Source organism: Cariama cristata, unplaced genomic scaffold (assembly GCF_000690535.1).
Source record: "Cariama cristata isolate BGI_N322 unplaced genomic scaffold, ASM69053v1 scaffold6646, whole genome shotgun sequence".
NCBI lineage: Eukaryota > Metazoa > Chordata > Aves > Cariamiformes > Cariamidae > Cariama > Cariama cristata.
The window spans coordinates 10,243-33,511 of NW_009621475.1; the positions used below are offsets into that span (position 1 = coordinate 10,243).

Sequence of the window (23,269 nt, forward strand, 5' to 3'; positions counted from 1 at the left end):
TCATACTGCCTTGTATATGCTGATTGTCCTTCAGTAAAACCTAAGCGCTCTTTCTTGTTTTGAAAAGAATGCATGCTTTAAAGCTGGACAGGATCCATCCCGTCAGAATATCTCTAGAAGTGGAATTTGGCAATAGTCCTGTTTCTATTCTCTAGCTGATGGGTGGCTGTCAGACTGCATGAATAAATTTGGTGTCTGGAGGAAGTAATGGTGTATATAATCCGAGTGCTTTAGGAGCAGCACTTGACACTTTCTCATTTCTTTATAGAGCTTGATCTGCATACAAAATGCGTGGTGGATGTGGATGCAAACAAGGTTATTCTTCATCCTGTAAACACCAACCTTTCAAAAGGAGATGCCAGGTAAGATTTTTGAATTAGGAAGGTCAGGTTTCATAAAGGAAATATGAGGCTAACAACTAGGAAATGTAGGCCTTGATAGAAGGCTTTCAGTGTAAAAAAATAATATATATTCTTTCTGCAATGTAATTGCCATCATCTATAAAATAAGGCTGATTTTACCATGCTGGGAAGATGCTTTGAAAACCTAGTGCATTACCGCATTTGCTTCCTGCTCTAAACAATGTGTTAGCAATTAATGGGTCTGTGAACTGTTTCATTTCTTCTCATATGCTGTTATGGAACTGGAGAAGTTTAATTCTGCAAAATAACTTGAATGGGGCACAGTTTGTCATTTTGGAATGAAATTAATTTTCACAGGTGTTTTCTCATAATGAGCTTGCATTCAGTGTGTAAGAAGGGGAATGGGAACATGCTGGAGAGGTGTAACTCTAGGAGTGTCTTGACAATGGGGCATTACATGCATCAAAAATACTTGGAAAGGTGGCTAAGGGTAGGGTCCAATTTATATCAGAACTGACATCAGTTCATCAAACTACTGTGAAACTGGAAAGTCCTGTAATTGATAGGGTTAAGGCTGTGACTACTTAATTTATTGCATGTTTGCAAGGGGAGGAAATGAAAAAATGTATGCATGAAACAAAATAACAGGGGTGCAGGAAAAGGCAAACCCCATTACTGGACATCTACTGTCAATCATGATCTGTTTCTCTGGGGAAAAAAAAGGAAGTGGTCCTAAGGGTGACAGAAGTGAGAAAAATTCAGTTAAACGCACAGAAGAGCTTTGTTTAAATGCAAAATATCACAGATTTTTTATGTAAAGCTGAACTGTAGGTCAGTGGTCAGTAGAAGTATTCATTACCTGATCTGTGATAATTTAAACTTTTCAAACCCGAGTGGTAGTAAATGGAAAAGCAAAGAGATCATCAGGTGCAATATGTACTTTATATTGTCATCGACTGAAAGACTTATTACAGACAGTGGGACTGACACTTTAATAAGTTACTTACAATCAAACAGGCTGTGTGTGGTGGAGTGGTTTTGTTTGTATCAATATCTGCCTCTTCCAGAAACGTGTATTGTTTAGCTGCCAAATACCTGTGTTGATTTGAGCCTTTAAAACTGCTAAAAATGGCAGGAAATTGAGATTCTCGGAAGCCTAGTCAGCCAGAGCTGTATTAACAATGTTATTCATAGTTTCTCTAAAACATGGCAACCAATCAAATGCTGCATAGTTTATACCCCCTAATAAATGTTTAAAAAATGTTCATACTGCAGCCATGAGAGAATACATCATGCAAATCGTGCCCCCTGGCAAGGGAGGAATCAGTTGGCAATAACGTTGACGTCCCAGACAAGATGGTGAGCCTAGTGTGAGAAACCAACGTGCCAGACCGAAGAATACTTCATTTGCATTTTCACAAATACCCATTGCTAATCTAAGCAGGAAGCATAGTAAATTTATATGGGGTGATTTAATAGAACAGGGAAAAGTGGAGGCCCATTAACTGCCCTAAAGATTTGCCTGCAAACAGTGAGACAGCATACCTCAAAAACATAGTTGGAGTAGTGAGGATTTGGAACAGGGTCCTATCCAGTATGTGAAACCCTTGGGAGAGGCTGCTGCTAAATGGTCTTGCCTCTGCAGCTCCATCAGAGGAATCTTAAATACCAGCTCAAGAAAAAGGTTCGGTTTGGTTCTGGTTCTTTGAAATTTGGGGCTTAATTTATGCTCAGTTTCTGCTTCTGTTTCCAAATCCACCGTCAACAACTTTTCCATCATTCATTTTGATTTCATACTCTTTTAGTGTCTAAAGTGAGCTGAAGGAATTCTGACAAACCTAGAGTGCTTTTAATTAAACAGAGGAAAAAGAAAAAAGTAAATAATATTGTAAATACACTCTTTAGATGCTTGCAAGGCAGGGTAAGCTTGAAAATCTTAAGAGCTTTGCTGTGTTTCTCATTAAGATGCCAGGGTCAATTTAGGAACCAGGAAAAGAATTTTAGAAACAGAAATCTGTGTTGTCACATCCCCACTGGCCGTGATTCAGCCATGATCTGGCAGGGAGCGACATTTGGAAAAACAACCGATGACACTTGGAAATACGCATGTTTTGCCACTTCGATCCTCTCTGGTAGAAACCAAGTCTGGGAGATGGGTAGATATAAATAAATAGTTTAGTGGGTGAATTAGCTTGTGTCACAGTTATCTGTATTTGTCCTATTTCCCCAAGGTGGTCCTCGCAGGCCAGAGATCTGCATAATGTGTCTGTCCGTCTGCAAAAAATCTCTGCCAGTCAGATCAGTTAAAATGGCAAATACTTGACATTGTTTTCAGTTGTCTCTGAGTTAAAGAGGAGAAGCAGGCTTTGGAGTTCCTAAGTGTTAGACCCACCTCTCCTTCTGATTTCCCATAGGACCTGGGAATGAACGTGTACAGAAAAAGTCAGAAATGTCCGTTCTATTTCATATTTTGACAGATACCCAACTTAAGGTGTGTGGGGCCTGACTATTGGAGACCGCGAATTATGTTGATGTAAAATTGCCACTGAAATGTTTCCAGGTCTTCAGAAAAAGAATATCTATAGCTGTTTCAAATTTTGCGTTAAAAGTTAAGGAATGGTTTGAAAATCCAGGTGATAACTGATTGACCTCACTTTCTCCTGCGTCTACAAATGGAATGTATTATTTACACATTTCTCTAGAGACTGGATGATTAATAAATGCGTGTAAAACACTTGCTCTCAAAAAAAAAAAGTCTGTTTGTATACAACTTCAAAAATCTAGCATCCTCCTGTTAGTAGTTATTCCTTAACCAAGAAATGACCTTTCCTGAGATAGAGAAATGCAGCAGTTATTTTATCGAGCGATCCTTAATAGCGCTGTGCAGGTTTCAGTAATCTGATCGCATACGAAAGATCAATTCTAAAATCTGTTGGATGACCTCCAGGCTGGGTAGGCTTTGTTACTAACCTTCAGTTATTGGGGGGCGGGTTTGGTTGAGTGTGCTTTCTCATATTAAAATGAAAATTACATTGTGTGAAAATGGTAAACCTTTTCTTTAGTTGCTTTCACAAAATTATTTGCTGCAGACCCTTGAGTTTTGTCACAAATTTCCCAAAATGACCTCTCTAAATCAAAATCTCCCCTCAAGGATGTGTGAACCTCCCGGGATTCGCTGTAAATGAATAGTATCATTAGCATGACCTGTTGACTTTTTTTGTTTGCCTCATGTAGTTGTCTGTTCTCTCTGTTGCAAAGGTCAAGGCCAAAGTTTCTTTATCAACATGGGATTTACTGTGTGCTGCAAAGATTACTCATAGCATTATTACTTGGTGGCTAGGGCTTGAAAGAGGGTGTGAACTCATTTTGATTGAAGGGAATAGATAGGTCCTAGGCAACAATTGGAATGTTTATAGGAATTAATTTCTTTTAAAACCTCCAAATAGACCCTAATTACTCTAGGTTCCTTTATAGCCTTTTTTTTTTTTACTGTCAGTTTGCTTGTGGTGTCATTTTACATTTCCCAAACAAAACATATTACAAAGACTTAAAAAATTGTTATTTTTGACAGGTCAGACAAAGAAGTTTTATATACTGCAGACGTAACTGTAATTGATGTGTAACTGATACAAGCACAGAAATCAGTTGTGTGTTAGTCTGGCACAGGCCTATAAATAAGCCATAATATTTGTAAAACAAAGCATTTATTAAATCTGCCCAACAAACCACCTTTCAGCCTTTTTATGAAGAGAATGTGCTTGAAAATGAAAGGAGTGCTGACTTCTGTGTGCTTTTGTTGCAATTGGTGGTTTATAGGTGCTTTCCCTCTTGTTTTGCAGAACAGAGAGATTCCAAAGAGTGGCACAGGGTAAAAACTGTTCCAAGGAATGAGTGCAGCTAACTGAAGCTGACAAGTGTGTTAAATGGCTGGGTTTTTCCTGTTCAGCTATTGTAATATCTTTATAATTAGTGCTTTGTAATAGATATTTCAATAATTGAGTATCTTTATAAATGTTATTTTAAAAGTGGCTTGCTTTTAAGGTATCCCTGGATTTAAACCTGTTTACTTTTGTATATCCACACAGACAATGTTTTTGCTCATAAAGTTGTGATACTTAAACTTAATTTGATTGTTTTCTAAGGAGTTCTGGAAACTGAGAAGGGGTGTACTATTATCTTAGACCTGAGGATTTTTGTAGCCTTGAAACATCTGACCTTAATTATTTCTGCTTTGATGAGGAACTGGATGAAGCCCAAGTATATTTTACTTACAGAGGAATACTTTTAAAAGATTCTTCTACCATTCCAATTCCCATTTTCTTTCTGAGACAAATGACAGCCGTGAAAAAGGTTGTGGGGAGAAATAATTTTCGACTACTTTCCTTATAATTAAAACAGGGTCACCTTTCAGAGCTGTAGGTAAATGATGCTTACCTTGTCATGGCCACTACTAATAATACTCCCAAAGAAAAATTTCTTCTGTAATGAATTTAAAGATTATTGAGAGAATAAAACCAATGCTTACAGAATTTAGTGAAAAAGAACAACTGAAAAAAAAATCCTACTTATGCAGTAAGTAGGTAACAAATTGCTGATTTCAGATGAATGATGGACTTTAGGCAGCGGTTGGGTTGAAATAAACAGCCCGGTATGTTAAAACTTTCCATAGTTTGTATTCAGACTGAAGATTTTTTTCTTCTTATAAAGCTGAAGAATCTTTTACTCTGATTGAAGAAGAAATGAAGATTAGGACCAAGACAGAGTGCTGTCAAAGATACAGCTTTTGAAAAAATGGTACTGGTAAACAACTATCAAAGTCTCAAGGACTAAGCAACATTAGTTCACTCATATTGAAAGGTTAAGTGTGAAGTGGATGAACCCTAATAAACACATGCAACTTCTAAATTAAAAAAAAAAAAGGATTGGAAGGGTTTACTAATTGTAAAACACTACTGCTGTGGTTCTAGCAATTAAAACGTATGTATTGAGCCAAGCTTTGTATTCTACTTAACATGAAAGTTTACAAAATGCCTAGATACTACGTTAAATAACAGGTAAAGCACCCAGAGCTTTTGCTGAGCTCAGAAAGTGTATTTAGAACTAAATACAGTCTTATCGGATTCTATTTTCACCTATTCTTTGCTCAGTTACTAAAAAATAGAATATGGGGGTTGTGCGAGCCCACACAAGCTCCCTCTGCCTGCTCTCAGTTAGCCAGAAATCTTGTGATGGTGTTGCCCGGTGCGGAGGCAGCACCAGTGAGCATGCTGAGAGGCAGGATAAGCTCCTGCTTGGCACAGCCGTAGCAGTTATACAATATTTCGTCTGCACAAGGCACAGGTGAAGCCGGCTTTCATCTGGCTGCGAGGAGTGTGTGACTCTAGCGTGACTGCTTAACCTTCCTTAAAGCTGGCTAAAAGCTGAAAATAAGTCATGACTTATCAGCGCTTGCTGTGTGGAGTATTACAGATCTCACGCTCTCTTGACAAAAATGGAAAATGCTCATCTTAGCGTAGCTGACTACATGGGAAATGCCCGAATAGTGAGATGGTAAAACTTGCACATGAATTGATTTTTTTGAGGGTGGCAGAGCACTGACACAGGCTGCCCAGAGAGATTGTGGAGTCTCCTTCTCTGGAGATACTCAAAATCTGCCTGGATGCGATCCTGTGCAACTTGGTGTAGGTGACCCTTCTTTGACAGAGGGGTTGGACTGGGTGATCTCCAGAGGTCCCTTCCAGCCCCAAAAATTATAAATGGAGAGTGTGTTGGTTGGGGAAAATGTACATTAAGCAGTGGGAAACTTGCATTAACCAATTATAAATAAATAAACTCTTTGTGACGTGAAGAAGCATATATATTGTACAATTCACTGAAATATGTGATATACGTGGAATGGTAAGCAAAAATCCCAGTTAAAGGAAGGTTTAGCAAAAGTTGAAAATATCATGATCCTGTTTGTCTAGGTTATAGTATCTTACAATTTTTGCACAATTAATCAATTCTCCTCACGTATTCCCGAACAGCATGCAGACAGTCAAGGTGCCTAGAGAGGAAATGCTGATGTGATTATATAGGCGTTCTTGAATGTGTGTATAAATACGAACTGGAAATGCTGAGTAGTAGGAGTAATGAGGAAGACTTTGACTTTTAAAAATAATATATGATAGGAGGAGCACATAGGGGTGCACACTTTTTCTACCATAGGAAAGAATACGCATAATCAGCAAATGAGGAAAATGTATGAAGGCAATGCTATATACAGAATTAATCTGCAGAACTCCTTGCCCCAAGAAAACTGTGAGAGGCAATTACTGGTATATAGTCATGGAAAAATGCACACATTTTCTTGTTAACACACCAGCATCCTGGCTGATGTTAGATAAGAACCTCTTGAAGAGCTGCCTCATCTTAGGCAGTGTTTTGTGTGTGTGTCCCCAGTTGTTCACGCATTTTACTTGGAAGTATCAGCTGTTGGACACAGCCAGAAATTGAGTATTGAGCTTGGTTGACCATTTGCATGATGTGGTATGGTTGCTATTTGACAGCAAAGTAATTTCAAGGAAGAAATGTTACTGTCTCTGAAGATGGCTGAAAATGAATTCCAATGCATGTCCCTTTGCTTCTCTATCTTTCCTGGCAATGTATTAGTTCCTTCTCTCCTAAACTGCTTGGGATAGGAACAATTCAGATTAGGATGTGACTGTGTGGAAACAACACTAACTGCGTTGTTGGCTGTGTTACCTCCTTACGCTAAGGGGGAATGGCTTGCTATGTGGTACGGGTTCATACTGATGGATAAAACTCTTAACTGAGAGTGAAATTTCTGGGTTAGATGTTAGTTCAGCTTTGTTTTACAGGGAGCAGATTTATGCGATGTTTCATAATGCAGAGATGTTCCAGTAGGTTGTGGGGGGAGGGAGAGAGTGTGTTTGTATTCCCGAGACTGATAGCTGACATCCAGAAGAAAGGGAAGCCTGCCTTTCAATGTCCATACTGGTGTTTTATGGGCACAAAACAGCTCACAGGAAATTCATGTTTGCGAAAACAGTGCTGTGGGATTTTCCTGTATTGCCGAATTTGCCTGTACAGCACTGTTGCACCTCTGTGTACAACTCTCACTTCAAGCATGACCTTGTTCTGTAAAATAATAATTGTTTCTGATGAGCTCCCTCAAGTACGTATTGCTGCTTTTTATTGATCAGGTTATGGAACAGCCTAAATAGGTTGGGGGGGGGGGGGGGAAATAAGACTCACCTAGAATAGACAGAGTCATTTAAATGGTTGAATAGAATTATGGTAAAACCGTTGCTTTTTCAGTCCATTATCAGAGTTTATTTTGCAGAAAGTCATATTAAACCTAGATTATGGAGCACACTCCATACATGTGCATTAAAGCTGGACTGCATCCAGCAGCCAGTCATTTTTGTTTTACTGAAAAAGTCTTCTGATACAAAATTTATATGTCTAAGTACTTCTTCTGAGTTATTGTAGTACCTAGAAATCATTTTCTTTCTTAAAAGTTTGAAGGTGTTCTGCTTGTTTGTCCTGGAAAGGTCTTAAATCAGAGAGGAGTGGGGACAGACAAAGGATGGAGACAAAGTGTTGAGGACAGCAGGGCTAGTGCACAAGGGTGTTACTGTGCACCTCTGGAGTTTTGGTTGCACGAGTGAGGGATTATATTGCACAAGGAGGTGAATGCTTGCCATATAAATACTTATCTTGTGGAAAATTGGGAAGTAGGAGTTCTGCCAGGAGAGAAGGGGGTGGCCGCACTTCAAGTTGTGCTTTTGAGGAAGTGTATTTGCTACAACTCACATGCTTTGATTGGAGTAAAAGTGAAAATAGATACCCTCCACAAATTCTTGTCACAGACAAAAAAAGTTAACAAAACTTTGAACTGTGTGTGTGTGTCAGTGTGCTTGAAAAAGACCTGTGTCCTATTTTATATTGCTTAAGAAAATAAAATGGTGAGACTGTGTTAACAATTTTATTTTTTTTTAATGGACAATTCCCTTCCCACCAGTTGGGTCACACCTGTTTCCTTCTACTTTTTTTATGGCTAACATAGCCGTAGCAAATTAGGATTATCTGTTATTTATAAACTCTGTGCCCATATTGTAAGTGAAAACTACTTTTAACATGAGCCATATCCTCTTGAAGTGGGAACTGGGCAGCCACACCACTGCTAGGAACCATCCTTGACTCCCTTGTATTTCTTAGCGGAACATGAAAGAAGCCTTTTTTGATCTTGTTGCTGATCTGACCAAGTCAGTAATAACCTACTGTCTTTGAAAGATAATAGATGGAGAATTAATTTGGTTCACATGTCATGTGGTCTGAAGTATAACCTTCAACTTGTGCTTTGTGGATTCCTAACCTCTGGTGCTTTTTCTTCTTAGAACGCAGTATATTCGTGAAGTACCTGCAACCTTAATTCTTCACTAGATTGAAGGCTTTTAATAGACTATGTAATCTAGCAGCAAGTTCTGGAGTACCCTTAACATTGTTGACCTGCTTGCAAACAGCGTGTGGAGGTTGGTGGTGATAGTTGCTAAGCAGCCTGTCCTTGGTGCAAACTTCTCTGGAGTTGGCAAAGGCTTCTGATTGTGAGTTATCTAAGGAGTGAACTTCTGCTGCAAATAGAAAGTAATTTGTAATCCCTTCCCATTGCAAAGCACTATCGGCAGTAATGGCCAGTTCCCAGAGTTTTGTTTTGTTTTAAACCAAACAAAAAACAACCACAGAACAAAACCAAAATCAAAAAAAACCCTCTTTGTGGCATATTGAAGCTATAAAAACGAACATGTTAAATATTTGAGTGGAATGTAGCTTTTGTTTAAACCTCTGTAGCAATTTTGAGAAAACTGTCAACAGTTTTGTTTTTAAAGCTAACCTATATCTGAAGCTTAGCATATCAGGCCGTTTAAGCTTCAAGGAGACTGTGATGTGTTAATTGTTTTCTTGACTTTTTAAATCCACAAGTTAAAACAGACAAATCCATTTGCTTCAAGAAGAGTCAGTGTGAATTTGGCTCAGTGTCGATCATCTTCTGGACTTCAGTTTCAATGGAACTGGGATTTGACCAGATGTTTTCTAGTTTAGCCCAACGGCTTTTTTGACTTTGCTGCAATGTAGGTTCCTCCCTTAGGAAAATGATTTAAAGGGGCATAACATTTGATTTGATTGTAGTAATTCTTTGAAATAGTAGAAATCAAGTCAGAACTCTGTTCGAATGTAGGAAAATAAGGAAATGACACTAACAAATTACTCTGTGCTATTCTGACAGCATGAACCGAACAAAATGCTGGATAGCTAATGAAAGCTGAGCTTTAAGTTTGAAATATTTTTTTCCTATGTTGATCTAATATGTTAACAGAAGACATAAAGGCTTTAAAGTGTATTTCTTGTTAACAAATCAAATCAAGAAAGATAGGGGACTGACTTAGTGGCCCTAAACTGTGGAGAGAAGTAAACAAGGATAGGGCAGCAAGCTTGATCTTAAGATCTGCCTTCAGTATCCTGAGTAAATGTTGCAGCTGTAAGCGCTTATGTGAAATTATTCCATCTTATTATTCAACTCTTAAATAATAATGCTTCATGAGGTAAGACTAAAAAATTGATTTAGCGGTCAGAATGATGTCGAATAATACTCCTGCAGGCTGAAGGATTATTTCAGTGGCTGGAGCTGCTGGATTCTGTGGAAGGTGATAGATGCAGTTCAGGACAGCTTTTAAAACCTCAGCACTGGAAGGTATTTGGAGTGCCAGCAAATACGTAGCAGCTTCGATGAGATTTCATACCTGTCAAGTAAGTTCATATCAATTTTAAGAACAGAACTTAAAAAAAGTTTATATATATATATATAAAAAAATAAATACAGTTTGTTAAACTTCTTAATGGCCTTAAACTGTTTTTATGCCTACCAATTTTTGTTTTGAGGATATTTGAGATTAAACTCCAAAATCTTGATCTCATATTAATATGATTATGAGATTGGAAAAAGATGCAAGAGAGGATATTTCTTACCATCCAACATGATTGATTAGTAATAGCCAGGATAACTTTGTTTGTGCTGAACAACTCTAACACTCTTTGCTGCAGTCATTTTAGATTGTGTAGGTGTGTCCCTCAAGCTAATTTGAAATAAGTTAATCTGAATGTTCAGTTGAGTGTCTGTGGCATGACATGCTTTGACGGTCTCCTGGGAAGGTGGTTAAATGCCTCATGATATTATCAGTGATTGTAACGCGTGTACTCTTATGGCCAACTAAAATACCTAGGTAGATAATATCACGTGTAGTCTTCTGAACTCCTTAGGTTTCAGAAATGGAATATAAAAACTGTCACGGTTTGTTTTCTAAATTATTTATGGTCTTATTACGAAAAGTGAAGAAAAGGAGAAACCTTGTACCTCTTAGTGTCTTATATTCGTTGTCTTGAGGAATCTTGAACAAGTTTTTGGAGTTATTTGTGTGCATCAGTTTGAGGTAACTTGTCCTTTTTTTGTTGTTGTGGTGGTGGTAATTTTAGAATTAGAAGTTCAAAAGATGACACTGTTACACTTGATGCTCCATTACGTTCAAGGGGGTTAGCCTGATTCTGCTACCATCTTCCAGCTGTGTAAAGTCAGAAATAACACTGCTGAATGCAGAGAAAATTGTTTCTGTGTATCTTTGATTTCAGACTCTTACAGTAAGAAAGGAAAATTGCAATCGCTGTAGCGCCTCAAGATTTGCTTTAATATCTTATATTCTTTTACTTATTTTAATTTCAGTTGATAGGAAAGAGATTAAAGGACTGGGTTTTCCTCTCCTCCTGTGAGGAGAAATCAACAATCAACATCGTGTAGGTATTTTTGTTTTTTGTTTTCCATGAGCTAGGTCTGCAGAAAAAAATTGCATGTGCAGCACCCTTCCCTCTGGGTTGGAATGTCTGGCCTTCCTGGAAAGAAGCTGTGGAGGTATGGCTGTTTATGACCTCCTCCTAAAAGGCACACTTTTAAATCTGTTGTTGTTATTGCCGTTTTAGAGGGACCAAACTATTCTTCCCTGGTTCTAATTTACATTAAAATAACTTGTGTCTTTATCCGTTCTTTTGGTATGGAGCGGGACAAAGTCTGATCATATAAACCTTGGCTTCCTGCGCACTGCTGGAGTGAGAGTGTTGTGTTCAGTGCTTTGGGAGCGTGTGAAATAAAAGAACATTTTAATTAGTGCTTTAAAGTTATGGCAGCTTTGATAAGCACATACCATCTTACAAAAATGCAAAGCCTAATTGTCCTGATCAGTACTCCTTTGAGGAGAGAAGCCATCAGGTTAAGTAGTGATTTTCTTTTTTTTCTATTTTTTTTTCTAAATGAGCGTAAAGGAAGAGAGAGCTGAACTTTAAAGATAGCTGGGGAGGATGGACTTCTGGTAGGAGCAGTGGCTGCATTAGGGGATTTTAGCTCTACCATACACTTCTTATCTGACTGTAGGACAGCCACTTCAGATTCTTTTCTTCCATTTCTAGCCTCTAAATCTAGCATTTTTTCCTTTTTTTTTTTTTTTGGTGGATAATCTAGTGCAACAAGGGTTTTATTGCTTGGGGAGAGTGGTTTTTCTTGGTTTTTTTTTTTGTTGTTGTTGGTTTGGTGTTTGGGATTTTTGTTGTTGTTGTCTTGGGGTTTTTTTGTGTGTGTGCGTTTGAGGTTTTTTTTTTAAGCAGGAAGGTTCCTGTGCTGGTGTATAATTAGGTCACACAGCTCAGTGGGACCAGAACTCAGGGCTTCTATATTGTAAAGAGACCCTACATCTTAATATGTATTGTCTGAGGTTCTTAGGCTCGTCCACTTACTTTGATTTTTAGCCTTTTCGAAAGCACAATACCATTTTCTTTCTTTCTCCTCAGGGTTTGTAGACTTATGTCAGCATTTTGTTCTGTTCTTCAGCAGTTGTAGCTCTGCTGTGCTAATCAGATAAATGAAATGAAGAAACAAGATATCTACCCAGCTTTTATCTGAATAGCCCTTCAGTGATGAGCCCTTCCAGCTCTCTCAATTTTTTAAAGCCTTATTTACATACACTTACGATCTGAATTTTATTTATACTTGGTAACAAATGTAATTACTTACAAAAATGCTGCCTACTATGAATAACTCTGAATAAAAGTGACATTATCAATTGTTTTATTCTTCTGTCCAGTCTTTTCCTGGTACGAAGGCTCTCTAATCTTCTGAGCTCTTTGGCTGGTATTTATCGCCAGCCAGCCTTCATCTGATAGCCCATATAGTTCTGGTTCCTTCCTGAAAAGGCAGCTAGAGATAATGACTTTGCAGAGTTTGCAGCCATGGTACCATAGGAAGGAAGAGTTACAATGTGCTGAGCGGAAAACTAAACGCTTCAGAGGTGTGAAGAAAAAAAAAAAAACACGACAAAGAAAAAGCATATGCAAATTTTGTGGCAGAGAAGAGAGAAATAGGGATGGTTCTGGGAGGAAGCAATTATCTGGTTGCTTTACTCATCTGCTGAAACCACATATATACCAGCTGAGACTTACAAGCATCTCTGCTGCCTTCAAGCTATCTTACTTAGTACCTGTACTGCCCACAACAGCAAGTAAGGTACTCGTAACTTCATGCTGAAACCTTACATCCTTGCTTCACTCCAGCCTGTGCAACTACTCTCTGCAAAGTTTTCACACGTAGTAATTATCTCTTCCTGTCACCACTAAAATATCTTTGCTACTCCTAAGAGTTTTGTTGAATTGCGGGAAGAGCACTGGCAAGTCCTTTCCAGCATACCCAATACAAGAATTATGCCAGATGAGTAGAACCGTGGTAGGTTCACACTGCAATACAGGAGTACAAGCGATACAGAGTAAGCACGGTTCTGCATGCTAAATAATTACTGCAGCACTTTGACATAGGTTTGGAAGTAGGCATAGGACAGTCCTCCATGACCCAATCTTTGGGAACAATAAACAGTCTCGTGGTTATGTGGTGAGGAGTTTTGCTTGTGAAGGTGACACAAGGTGAAACTGATATAGCTCACTAGTATCATGTGATGTATATCTTGGTACAGCTTCCTGTGAAATAGTGTTAGCCTTTTGAACTAAGAATATTGTATACTTTGTAATCAAACATGTTCTCACACCTTTATTTTTCTTGTTTGTGCTTTTAGTCCCTGTTCAGGTTTCTTAGGTGATGCTTTCCCAGGTAAGGCCATGCCAGCAACCCCCTTCCAGAGGACGTTGCTGAGATTCTGCATGCTCTGCACAGGCTGTTTTGCTGAGCAGGGAGGTTAGCTGCCTGCCTCCAGGTTGGAGATGAGGGGCAGTGGAGTCCCAGAATATTTTAGAATTGATGTTATAGGGATAGCAGGCTTATTCATGGCAATCTTAGGCATAGTAATGTACGTGTGGAGTCACAGACTGCTTGAGGCTGGAAGGGAACTCTGAAGTTCATCTGGTCCAACCCTCCTGCTCAAGCAGGGTCTCCTAGAGCTGGTTGCCCAGATGTTTTTTTTACATGAATAAAATCGTAAGTTGTTTGTATACAGTTGAAGAGTGACCTTATTCAGAGTGGTAGAATTTGGAAAACGCCTACCTTACTGAGATGTGGTAACTAACCTGACAGTACCCAATATAAATACTAGCTGTCACTGTATAGTTGTATCCGTAATTAGTATACTTGAAAGTGAGAGACAGGTTCATTTTCAAGGCAGTAGTGATGTCAGGAGTTAATTGTAACTTAATTTGTGAGAGGTTATTGGCAAGATACAAGTCTTTACCTTTTGGTAAATTATATTTAGCAGAACATCCATCCAGAAACTAAAAAAATGAATCACAATTATCAAATGTTCATGTTGAATAATTCTTTTCTAAATGAAAACTTAGTTGATACCTCATACTCGAATAGGACTCAAAGAAATTGCAATTCAAGCTGAATGCTTTTTGCCTCAGTGCTGAGTGCTGCTTCTGTTTTAGCTGTTGGCTGCTTTGACTTCTGTATAAACAAGCTTTGAAGGATGTCAAAGGTTTCAAATTTTTTTTTTTAATTTTTTTGCCCTTCAATCATGTGTCATTTGGGGAAGATCTTGCATGACTTTTGGGGTAATTCTGGGAGGATCTTCAGCACGGTAGCGATTACAACCTTTGGTAAAATTTACCAGACACGCTCCAGGTTACCATGGATTTTGAAATACTTCACATTTTTCTATGTGTTTTGAACATTAACTACTACTTGCATCCTTGAACCCTGACAATGGCAGATGTTGGTAAAGCGTTTTTAAGGGATACAGTCACTCAGCTGGATTCTGTCTGGGTGATAAATGCATCACCCCACATGACAGATTGAAACAGCTTCCTTTATACAAACAGCCAACCCAGAGATGATTTATACAGAATTTTACACTTCCTAATGTATACTGGTATTTACTGGAGTAACTGCATCCTAAAAAAATGACAGTCTGCCCCATAGCAGTTGCCTCTCGTAGCATCCAGAGACCTAAATGGTTTGATCTCTATGCTGAGTACTTACGGATGCTTGCAAAGTGAAATTCGTACCTCCAAAAGCTTGCAGTATAAAAAAAAAAGCTGTGAAGAAAATTGTTGGAAAGGAGAAGCTATAATTTCAATATATTCAGTTAGACACTGCAGGTTAAGAGAGGACTAGCATGTAGGAGCTCATGGGTTCTGTTCATGCCTGTACCTTATACTTGCTGCAAATTTTGGCAGATATGATTCTGAAGACTTCATTGGCACTAACAAGTTTTAAGACTGTTGCCAAGTTGCATAAAAGTCATTAATCCTTCTTAATTGTCAGGGTTAATGCCTAGAAAGAGCTTGATTCTTTAGGGGAAAAGTATTGAAGAAATCCATCCTTGCAGAAAAAATGCAGTTAATTTTTAACACAAAAGAAACTATCTTGACAACTTTGTCCTGGCATCTCTAGGCCAGCTAGAAACTAATTACAACATAATTGTGGTTTTCTCTTGCTGTTGTCCCCATCTGTAAACAGTGATTTATAAAACATTATAAAAATGAATGAAATGGCCGTAACTTAAATATATTTTCTGTTTTGCAAATTACTATGATTTGGATTATAATTGAAGTTTTTGAGCAAGTTTTTAATCTGTGCATTTGCACAGGACTATTATGAAATATAATGAGTTTATATTCAGACTTGGAAACCTATTTATGTGAACTCACAAAGGAGGAAAAATCTTATACTGAAACAGTTATTAGAGGGATTTTTAGTTGTGACTTGAAGAATGCCACTTAAAAACCTTTTAAAACCTATTTTAAAATTCAGATTCTTTTAGAATACAGTAACAAAGGCAGTATGTAAAATGAGTAATAATGATAGTAGTATACTTTAAGATCTTTGTTCTTCCTTAAAAGGAGATCTCTATTTTATTATTTGAATTCCAAGTCACTGCAGCCTATTCTTATGTGAGTCTCTTGCTATTGATGCTTTGTAGGGAATCGTTTTTCATTGCTAAACCAACTGAATATATTCAAATTATAGCTTCTCCTATAAGGCTTCTTTGCAGCCTTTTTCCATTACTTAATGCTAAACAGTGTAATAAAAAAAATCTTACTGACAGTGCATCTGAATTTTGGGGGAGGGAGGATTTCCTCCCAGTCTCAAACTCTCCTATTTAAGGTATTTGGCAGATGGGAAGGGACCCCAAAATGGCCTTGAAAACTCACTTTAGAGTGACCGTGTACTGTTGCCATGGTGTTGGCTTTGACCAGGAAGAGCATGGTGACTGAGACACGCTCTCAACACAAAGCAAACTTGTCAAAATAGACAATTATCTGTTGCTACATGTTCTGTAGAGATAGAGGGCCTGTAGTCATAGCAAAGGATAAAGAAGAATCCGTTGTGTTTTCTGTACTTGCAATCCTGAAGCTTGTTCAGGAGTTGCCTCTCTTTCTCTTCCCAGGCTTCTCCTTTCCCTTTCATCCAGGTGACATGATGTGCAAACGTGGCAAAGCGAACTGTTGGCTTGATCAGAGTGGAATATATATTTCTTTGCATTGGGTCTGTGCATAAATCCAAGTTATTTGGACTCGTGAAGACATGGGAATTGGCAGATAGGGCACCAGATGGTGTTAATTTTTTTGATATCACTTTTGTTTTACATCACTGATTTCCTAGTGGCAGAAATCATTTTTGGTGGGTCTAAGGCAGTGATGTGTATGTGCGATGATGTCGAGTAGACGCACTGCAGGTGTTGATAATGAATAAGTTACAAATTTTGAAGTATTTTGGGGAGCACAGTTCTCATTCCTGATGCTGCAACAACGTTCTTGTCTGGTAGATCAGTTTGCTGCAAAGGAGGTTGAGTTAGATGAATTACTAATTTTTTGGGTTGCAGTCAATTGTTGAATGCTGTGGAGTAGTTGTAACACCAAGCTGGTGTGTGAGGCTGTGTTTGGGAGGTTTGTACATCGTCAAACTTTAACGACAGCAAATGGTTTCCCAAGTTTTTCATAATGATGCTGGGCAGGATGTCTGTTGGTGGATGGCAAGGTTGGAGAGAACGCCCTGGTTAGGCTTTGTCTGACCCAATATGTCAGCAGTTCTCTGACACCTTGGGTTTGTGTAGGGGGCGTACATACGTACACATGCTATACCCTTCCAAATCTCTGCTGTCACCTGCTGTCTGCAGTCACTGGTTCACAGTGCACCCTGCAAACATGACAGGCATAAGCTTCTGCTGTCCATAGTTGTGCCACTGAATGCACGTTTCCTTACTCTTTTGAGTCAAGTCACCTTCTTTTTTTTTATTTTTCTTTTTTTTTTTTTGTCCTGTGTTGAGTCTGAGTAGCACTTTTCCACCCAGGAACTGCTGAGTACAGGGTACTTACTGAAGTTCCAGAAGGCCAACCCCAACCTTGAGCACTTCCTAGGAAGCACCAGAAAACAGCATCTCCTCTCATCTTGGGTGAATCTCCCTTTTTGGAGGGCACAGTTTCCCTGGCATGATGTACCTGCTATATGTGACCATAGACGCTGTTAATCTTTTAGTAATTTTGAAGTATCACACAGCTATGAGTTACTTCACCAGTATTTCATGGAATTAGTGGAGAGAAGTGAGTACGTGACGGTTTTGTCTGCTGGCTGACATTTCCCCCTGAAGCTATAAAATAGCTACAAGTCTTGGAGTTTTATTTTAACCCCCCAGAGGGTTTATCTTGCCATTTAACAGTTGAAGCAATGCAGCCATGGAGAACTTCAAAGTGACTTTGCTTCCACAGCAGTGAGATCCAGGCAGAGCAGGTTCCTTCCTGTAAACACTCACTTTCCATGGCTCAAATTTTTTTTTTTTAAAAGCATCTTTATTAAGAATCGCCTATTAATGCTCTGTCCAGGAGTTTGACAGTGTATATGATCCTCCTGGCTTGTACTGTGGGGAAACTGAACTAGTCTTTCTACATTCTTAGAAAGTTGGATAGCCTGGATTGAATTTTATGTTGATTTTTTTTTTTTTTTAAATGTCTCTATGTTTTATAGCTTCTTATTCCTGGTAGTTAAATGTAGGCCTTGCACACAGAACCAACAATGTATATAATATGTTTATCTCATGAATCACTGGTTCGGAATAGTTTGTTCTGTTTTATCAGGTTTTTAATTAGCTGTGGTTGAGGATCTGATGCAGATAGAAGTCTTATTTTTGATCATCTAAGAATGCTTAGCACAGTGAAAGATTTACTGCTGATAAGTACTGTGGTGTCAGCAACAAAGTGATGCTGGTTTAACGCTGCTCACTTAAACTGTGAATCCTGCAAGCTGAAAGGTAAATAGGGGGGCAATTGAGTTGTTTGAAATGACGAAGATATTTTCTAGGAGTCTAAGTGATGTTGCTTAATTATTCTCTATTCTACCTTATCCCACTTGTTTACTGATATTGTCTGCTAATTTCTAGTACTCGAGACTGTTTAGATACCATGGAGATTTTGGCTGAGGATGATTGCTGTTCTCATTTGGGGCTCCCTATTTAAGTGGAGTGTTAGTGTTGCAGTTTCCTTGACAGAAATGTGAAGTGCATGTTGATAGACTAGTGCTTTCTATTTAGCTAAAACCACAAAACCAGAAAGAATTTTGATTTTTTTCCCTTTGGTATTTTAAAATTAGGGGGTTTTGGTTTCTTTTGCAGTACTCATTCTGTAAAAGCAAGACCATTTTCTGTGCTGTAACCTTGCATACTTGCTCTTTGCTATGGCATTTTTCATTCTGAGATTTTATTGGAATTATTCAGTGAAATATTTGTTCCCATGATATAAAACAGATAGTCTTTGTCACATAGTTTTAAGTCAGTAGTATGAAGTGGCTTTAGCTGCTTCTCCTTTGTTTCTTAATTCTTTTGATTTGCTTGTTGATATGGACAGCTCATGGAAAGGTTTGGAAGTGGAAGACACCTTACCTTAAGACTGGGTATAAAATGTGGTGTTTTGTGCATACGATACATGCTGTTGGCGGGTATTTGTCTCATTACTGGAATTACTTTGTTTTACTCAAATACGTCTTCACAGCATAGGCTTTAGAGACTGAACGGTCATAAATCATGAAGGACTTTGTGTGCTGGAGCTGCCACATGACTTGTGCATGATACGAAGTGCTGTCATCATCTTGGAAACTTGCATTGTATGAAGGGAAAGGTATCACAAAGACTAAATATATGAAAGCCTAAACCCGGAGAAATACAAATTAAGAATTTATATGTACAATTTTTAACAGCAAAGGTTATGAACTATTGGAGCAAACTATGACAGGTAGTGGTGGACTCTTGTTGGCAAGAATAAGAATGCTTCTCAGAAGGAACTGTGATGGCCAAACACAAGTTGGTGGGTGTAATTGTGTAGCTGATGTTACAAGGTCAGGCTAACCGACCTAACAGTTCTAATCGTTCTTTCCAGCTTTGATATCTCTGAATATATAGAAGACATGATGGAAGACACAAAGTATGGTGCATGGTTGTAGTACAGATATAAAACTGGAAAAACAAAAGCTGGGAAGGGACTTTGTACAAGGGCATGTAGTGATAGGACAAGGGGCAATGGCTTTAAACTGGAAGAGGGAAGATTTAGATGAGTTATTCAGAAGAAATTCTTGCCGGTGAGGGTGGTGAGGCCCTGGCAGAGGTTGCCCAGAGAAGCTGTGGCTGCCCCATCCCTGGGAGTGTCCAAGGCCAGGGTGGATGGGGGTGTGGGCCACCTGGTCTGGTGGGAGGGGTCCTTGCCCAGGGCAGGGGACTTGGAACGAGATGAGCTTTAAGGTCCCTTCCAACCAAACCGTTCTGTGCTTCTATGAAAATGTTAATGATGTATGGAATTTATTCAGTTTTAATATACTCTCTTTGCAATTGCATTTAAGTCAAGTTTTACATGGGCTCTGAGACAGTGCTGATAACCTCCTTGAAGTCTTTGTTTATCTGTATTCAATTCAAAAAAGCTGATTGTGTTGGCATGAGCAGCTCCATGAACAAACCTCAGTTAATTTGGTGGCTGAAAGGAAGGCTTCGTCTGGGAAAAGGCAGGGCAATACATTGCTATGAAGTCTTAAAAAATACAATCTCCCTCCTCTTGCCTTCTTTCTAAAGCCCTTAGATGCTGGCCAGAATGAGTTGTGTTGTGAAACCCTCTTCCTTAGGTTGGATGGCAGGCAATAAAACATGTGGTGGGGAGAGGGGATAAAGAAGGCTCTGAGCTCTGCCTGTGCTGCCAGCACATACAGCCTTGGCTGACTTACTCTTCCCCTTTATCATATCCATATAGTGGGAACAATGCAAGAAGCTTCAAGAGGCTCTCGATGCTTTTCTCTTATTTAAAAAGAAAAAAAAAAAAAGCTTCACATTTAAGTAATCTGGTTTTGAATCATCTGTGTGGATTTTATTGATACCACAGGTAGCTGAGTTAATGCCATTGAAGCAGGTGACAAATGCACTCACAAACCTGTACATTGCATAATCTAAGGTTTATAAAATTTTAATGTAGATTTTTGTTTTTTAATCATATTTGTATGATGTGATAGTCCAATAGGATGTGTTGAAGAATGTAAAGCGAGTAAACTCACTGGACTTGAAAGACTGCCGGCTTCATGGTATATTGCTAGTTGATAAACACAATCTTTAGGCTCAGTAGTTAAAGAAAGCAGGGTTATTTTTAATGAAGGTTTTCTTTGCATCAAGTATAGGAATGTTTAGATGTGTCTTTGTCTGTGGTTTTGTTTCTAATGAACTTGTGCTATGAAGGGTTTTATGTTACTTCAAACATTGGAAAAAGTACATTTAGCAGTTAAACTTAAAGAAATGTTCCATTGGGAAAGAATAAATAGCTTGGGGAGGATACTAAGAAATCTTTTTCTTTTTTTTTTTTTTTTTTCCCCTGCTAATTTCTGTTGGCTTTGCTCAGTGATTTTTAGGCAGCCAAAGTCAATTGCCTCATTTCTGAAAGGAGCATAGGACTTGACACAAGCCAGGACCTTTGAAAGTCTTACAAAAGAGCTTGAGAATTTTCAAATCTCTCTTTTAGTTTCTGAACCCTTCTTGAAACTGTATGGCAGCTAAAAAAATCATATTAGGTATTCCTCAAGTTTATAATGTGTATTTATTACAAAGAAGCTGTGGGGAATTGCAGCATTGGCAGCTTTTCAAGCAGTCTCATACAATACAGCTTTATGCCTGTAACATGTTTTCTCTTCCTTTCTTTTTGCAAGTCATGTTTTAACCAGATTTCTTTCCCTTTCAACTCTGGAAAGCAAATGTAATGTTTGAAATGCTGTGTTGTACTTGGAGAGGATAGATTTTCCTCTCATTCTGTGGAACAATAAATGGAAACTTGCATGTTTGGAATTGCACAACCCAACTATTCCTCTGGGAGCTTTCAGTCATTAAGTTGCTGATGGGAAAATCAAAGTTCGAGGGGAAAAAATAAGAGGTGTAAGGAGGGAGATATAAGCAAGGGAGGGTGTCTTCAGGTACTTGCTTTTAACATGCAGCCAAACACAAGCTGTGTTTTGAACCTCTTCTGTGTGGGCCAAGTGTCTGTCTGAATTCTTTCCAGCGCTGACTCTTGAGAGTTTCAAAAGCCTGTCTTCTTTTGTGTCACAGTTCTGCCCAAAACTGTATGGCGCTATGTGCCTGGATAGTCATATCAGCCGAGAAGGTGAAGCTGCATTCCTGTATGCTACTCCAGTCTTGCATAAATCCTACTTTATGGATTGTATGTTGGGGGTGGAGGGAGAGAACTGTACAGATGCTCCTCCTCTGCCCCTTTGATTTACAGTTGTACCACTTATCCAAAGTGCTTTATTCACTGGAGACTGATTTCCTGGTCACTGTCACCAGCACAGTAACAGCAGTGCATTTCTGTCTCCCCCTCAATCCAACACTACAATAACTAGAGCCAGTACAGGTTGCCAGCAAGCATAAATACCCTCTGCTCATTCTATACGTGTATTAGCAGCGATAACTCAGGCCAGTAGTGCAAGTCCTGCAAATTAGGACAGCAAACGCCACTTTGTGCTGCTGTTAAGTAAAGCATGGTAAGAAGCTGGTATTGATTGTTACTTAAGCAAAAGAAATTGTGTCTGATGGCTTAGCAGTGACAGTCCCATCTTTAAACATCCTTTCTTCATCCTGTACTTAAAAATAGCACCTTAAATTTCCGTGTGACTTTATTTTTATGGGAGCTGGTTGCCAAATAATGGATTACGTGTTCCAAGATCATGGACAATCCTAACGTGGTAATAGCTGTTGCTGCAATACCTGTAGAGAGGAATTTTATTACTGTGTCCTGGTTTTAGCATCAAATGACCAAGTTGAATATCCAGCGTCTTTTCTGTGTTTGTGGTTATGCTTGGACAGACTCATTCAATCAGCTGCATGAATGAGCACTTCTGGATTTTATAAGCCAGAGTGGCCAAATTATGATAATTAGATATCTTTGTCTATTTTGTTATACTAGCTGTGGAACAGTAATGAGGTTAAAGGAATACTGTCAAGTTGATGAAAGTATAAAATTGGCTTACCTAAAAACTGTCATTGTTCTGCTGTATATACCTGAATACTTTGATTTTGGGATGTTCTTTCTGCATATGTTTAATTTCATGACATTTAGAGACAGACAGGCAGAATGGTGCAAATGTGTGGTATGGAAACCATATGAGCTAATTATTTCTCGAAGTTTGTCTCTTAAATGCTGTCAGACAACTTGACAATCTCTAAAGTTCATTTTATACAATGTCACCTGTAACGGTTCTAGAAAGTCATCATCTCTCATTCTTCTGGCTATGGCAGACGTACATCTAATGTTACAGAAAACTGAATGCAATAAAGAAATAGATAACTTTTTTAGGATATTGTTGCTTATGAATGCCATTGTCTTTTATATGTGCTTTGCTAAATGTGTGCACAACTGTCATAAGACTAGTTTTCTGTAAAGAAAAATTGTGTTTACATGGCTGAGAATTTGATGCTCATAATTAAAGGTGCTTCAAAAAAAAGAAAAAAGAAACAACGAATCAAACAAACAACTGGTTGAATGACACCGAAATTGGATAAACTAGCTCATATGTTAAAATCAAGCCTGTGTTCAAAAAGAACTCATAGCAGTAGCCGAGGACAACAAGCCGATAAGCTGAAGCCTGATTTTTGAGGAACTTGCTCAGCTGGAACATGTGATCTGATCTTTATATGAATATCCTTTTGCTTCTCTTTCCTCTTATGTACTTTGTCAGCTGTTATATTTAGTTCTTATGATGTCCACAGGCTTTTATCTGAAAGTCTGGTATTAATTTCACATGTGTTAAGTGGTTTTTATCTAAGCAAGCTAGCAGGTCTTTGCCCTTTGCAAAAACATGCTGAGGGAGAGAGGTCTTTTACCCACCGTCAGGGCTGTGTTTTGGGGAAAACAAC

The 23,269-nt window shown here is 38.5% G+C and overlaps 1 protein-coding gene across 1 annotated transcript in view; it reads left to right on the top strand.

Annotated features, from left to right (window-relative positions):
• Nucleotides 1-268: 268 nt before the first annotated feature.
• Nucleotides 269-23,269, top strand: part of KIF13B (kinesin family member 13B) — a gene marked incomplete at its 5' end in the record, with an annotated part of 112,663 nt that continues 89,662 nt past the window's right edge. The window contains one exon of the mRNA XM_009701973.1: nt 269-362. Within this exon, the coding sequence (XP_009700275.1) occupies nt 269-362 (94 nt within the window). The remainder of the gene's footprint in view (nt 363-23,269) is intronic.